Here is a 4,092-nt window from a genome sequence, read left to right on the forward strand (position 1 = left end):
GGGCTGATATTTTGTGGGAAGCTTCTTCAGTCAGTGAGTTAAAGGTTCACCGAAGGGATTTAGATTTCAACAGTTGTATCTTCTGTTGTCTGGGTTTTAGTGAAGCTGGTCGTCACAGTTCTTCAGCAGTGCTGTCTTGAGTGTTTGGTAAATCCGACGGTGAGATCTTCTCTGATTGAGCTGAAATTTGGCAGAGGTGTTGTTGACTGGTTTATCTTAGATTTGTACGGTGGGATTAGTCTCTGGTTGCTGGGATCCTTGTGAGCTGAGGTCGTTTGGTTTCTGCTGGTTTTGAAGCTTTGTGTTGCTCTCTTGTTGTTGTTGTTCTTGTGTTGGAGATAGCTCTTTGTAGCTTGAGTCTCTGTTCTGTTCTGGTTGTTGAACAGAGAGGACGTGGTTTTACTCACATACATTTATATAGTGGATTGTTGAGTGGACTACGGTCCCGTGGTTTTTCCTTCTCACATCGAGGAGGTTTTCCACGTAAAAAGTGCTTGTCTCATTTAGTTATTGCTTATATTATATCCTGCTATCGTCGAAGTATTTTTCTCTCAGATTCTCACAAGGTCAGGGGAAACGCGATTGCTACATTCCGCTGCGCCTCGTGTCCGCTTTCCCCAACAATCTTTATGGTGAACGGGTTTTCATGACGTTGAGGGAGGTTGAGAGTCTCAAATCTGATGGGGTTTTTGAAGTAGTTGCTGAGAAATCTCAACCCTCTGAGGTTTTATAGAAACCTATTCAACCGACAATCATTGGTCGAGAAACAATGCTTGAAACCGTATGGAACCATCTCATGGAAGATGGAGTGGGTATTATGGGATTATACGGTATGGGTGGAGTTGGCAAAACTACACTTCTCAAGCAGAACAATAATAAATTTCTTGAAAACGAGGATGATTTTGATATAGTGATTTGGATTGTGGTATCTAAAGATTTACAGATCCAGAACATTCAAGAAGAGCTTGCAACGAAACTAGGCTTGGCTGGAGAGGATTGGATCCTCAAAAATGAACACCAAAAGGCGTGTGAGGTACATAATGTCCTAAGGAGAAAGAAGTTTTTGCTGTTGCTTGATGACATATGGACTAAAGTTGATCTAACGGAGATTGGAGTCCCTTATCCAAGTAGAAAAAACGGACGCAAAGTAGTTTTCACCACTCGTTCTCAAGAAGTGTGTGGCCGGATGGGAGTTGATGTTGAGATGGAAGTCCAGTGCTTACAATTTCAAGATGCATTTGATTTGTTCAAAACGAAAGTTGGAGAGATCACTTTAAGAAGTGATCCAAACATACAGAACCTTGCATCTATAGTTGCTAAAAAGTGTCATGGTCTACCATTAGCACTTAACGTCATAGGTGAAGCCATGGCAAGCAAACGTACGATTCAAGAATGGCAGCACGCTATTGATGTTTTGACTTCATACGCTTCTGAATTTTTCGGCATGGAGGATGAAATTCTTCCTATTTTAAAGTATAGTTATGATAATCTAAAGAGTGAACATGTCAAATCATGTTTACTATATTGTGCTTTGTTTCCAGAAGATCATAGAATTTCTAAACATGGGTTGGTAGAGTATATGATATGCGAGGGGATTATAGATGGAAGTGAAAGTATGGAAAGAGCTCAGAACAAGGGTTATGAGATAATAGGTAGCCTTATCCGTGCATCTTTGTTGATGGAGGATGAGAAGAAAGCTTTACGTGAAGTGTTTATGCATGATGTTGTTCGTGAAATGGCCTTGTGGATTGCATCTGATTTTGGAAAGCATAAAGATAATTTTATCGTGCGTGCGGGTGTTGGGTTACAAGAACTACCAAGCGTTAAGAATTGGAACGTTGTCAAGAGAATGTCGTTGATGTCTAATAAGATTGGGCGTGTTTCTGGCAGCGATGGATGTCTTGAACTCACAACTTTGTTCTTACAGAAAAACAAGAAGACGTTGGTAAGTATCTCCGGTGAATTCTTTAGGTTCATGCCAAGGCTAGTTGTTTTGGATCTATCGTATAATATAAACCTATCTGAGTTGCCTGGTGAAATATCAGAGTTGGTCTCGTTGAAATATCTCAACATGTCGTTTACAGGGATTCAATGTTTGCCTGTTGGTTTTCTAGAGTTGAAAAACCTTATTCACTTGGATCTGGAAGACACAAGTGAACTTTCGAGTATTGTAGGGATATCTGCACTAGTGAACTTGAAAGTATTGAGATTACTACGTTTTAATGTTTGGTGCAGTCCCAACACACTGGAGGAGTTACAAGTCTTGGAACAATTAGAAATCTTAACCATAGGAATCATTTATGGTTTAGCTCTCGATCAGTTTTTCAGCTCTCACAAGCTTTAGCAGTCAAGAGTTGTCAATTAAAATCCTCTAATATATCTCTTTTAAGTAGTATGGAGAAAGTTCATGAACTACTTTTAGATGGGTGTACATTTTCTGATATAAAGATGGATGTTCCAGAAAATGCATATTTCATGAACCTCTCTCGCATTACTCTACAACATTGCGAATGCGTAAGAGACTTGACGTGGCTGATGTTCGCTTCAAATCTTACAGTGCTCTTTATCTGCGATGTGAAAGAAGTAGAAGGCATAATAAGCAAAGAGAAAGTTTATGTCGGTGAAGAATCATCAGATATTGTTCCTTTCCAGAAACTAAGGACTCTACGTTTGATTGACCTACCAGAGCTGAAAACAATGTACTGGAGTTCTCTGCCATTTCGTTGTCTTACGAAAATTGTGGTATTCAACTGTCCAAAGCTGAGAAAACTTCTCAAGTAAAGGGTGAGTCCCATGCGTCAGTGGTGAGGTCTCATATTGACTATCATAAGATCTTTTCCTGTAACTGGTCTCTTCATGAGTTTTTCCTTGATTCGTTCGGGTATGAATTAGATTGCCGAAAAAAAAATGTTTATTCAAAAATTCAAGATCTAAAAAATTAACTAATTCAAGCTGCTCAGGTGGTGAAAGGGGATTGTCATAAAGTATGGAGAGAAAAAGAATGGTTAGAAGGAGTGGAATGGGAGGACGAAGCTACCAAAGCCCGTTTCTTACCTTCATGCATACAACAGGTCTAACTAATGTATCTTCTCTTGTTTTGTTGTTTTAATGTTTGTTTTTGGGTTATCAAGTGGTTCAATTGTCATGACGATTCGTTAAGTTTCCATGACCAGTTGTTTCTTTACTGTTGTTGAAGCTAGGAGATGATATAGTTTTTTTGGTAATCAGAATTGAGAATACTATCAAAGTTTTTGGTAAAGCTTCTAGGATCTTCGTCATATGACCAAAAGATATATTTCATATTCGGGTATCAATAAAGGGTTTTTTGCAAGATTGATTCAAAACTCAAACTCAAACCTAAAACTATCTCATGCTTTTCTTAGATTTTTCTTTTGTCCTATTCACCCCACAAGTTCATATAATTCACAAAATTGCCATCAAATTTTTTTTTTTTTTCGAAAATGACATTTTAACTCTCTCACCCTCATCATCTTCAAGTAATTACAAGATTGTCATTGTCATCAATACCCCAACCACCATGAACAACCAATTTGAAGCTCTTAATGCATCTAAAATCGATTTACACTTTCTCTTTCTCACTTGTTATGAACTAAAAACAACATCTCTTTCACTTTGCCTCCATATTCATCCAAAAAACTCAAGCTTTTGATTCAAATTTTTTTATGGTTGATAGAGCCATTCAAGCATAATATTCTTGGTGGGTTACTTTCGTTTGAGATTCTGGGTAGTTGGAGAAGACTCTGTGTGCTAAGGAAGTCATCTCACTAGTTTAAGGTATAAAATTGAAATTTTTTCCAGATCTGTTCGTGTAGAAGACTTACCCGTAAATAGTCTCGCTGTAGAAGACTTACGGGTAAGTCTTCTGGTCAAACGGACGACTTACTTTTAAGTCGTCATCTTTGTTTGTTAAAACAAAATCTAGAGAATACCCTAGACGACTTACTGATAAGTCGTCTAGGATAAACGGGTTAGATTTGCATTTGACCGAATTGTGTCAGATATTTGACTTTTCCTGGACGACTTACCAGTAAGTCGTCTCCGGGAAAACAAAAATTTCAATATTTTATTAAA

General features: G+C 38.1%; 1 protein-coding gene across 5 annotated transcripts in view; it reads left to right on the forward strand.

The window, feature by feature from the left end:
• The window catches only part of LOC106315444 (probable disease resistance protein At1g63360), an 8,314-nt gene extending 5,036 nt beyond the window's left edge, over window positions 1-3,278 (forward strand). Inside the window, exons 2-3 of one of the 5 annotated variants that reach the window (XR_001264611.1) lie at window positions 944-2,881; window positions 2,961-3,278. Coding sequence is in view for 2 of the 5 variants with exons in the window: in XM_013753171.1 (XP_013608625.1) it covers window positions 944-2,344 (1,401 nt within the window). In the remaining 3 variants the exon portion in view is untranslated. The other 4 variants (XR_001264612.1, XM_013753172.1, XR_001264613.1 and 1 more) reach the window with 4 other exon arrangements.
• The last annotated feature ends 814 nt before the right edge of the window (window positions 3,279-4,092 follow it).

This window comes from Brassica oleracea, chromosome C9, assembly GCF_000695525.1.
Source record: "Brassica oleracea var. oleracea cultivar TO1000 chromosome C9, BOL, whole genome shotgun sequence".
In the NCBI taxonomy this organism is placed as follows: Eukaryota; Viridiplantae; Streptophyta; class Magnoliopsida; order Brassicales; family Brassicaceae; genus Brassica; species Brassica oleracea.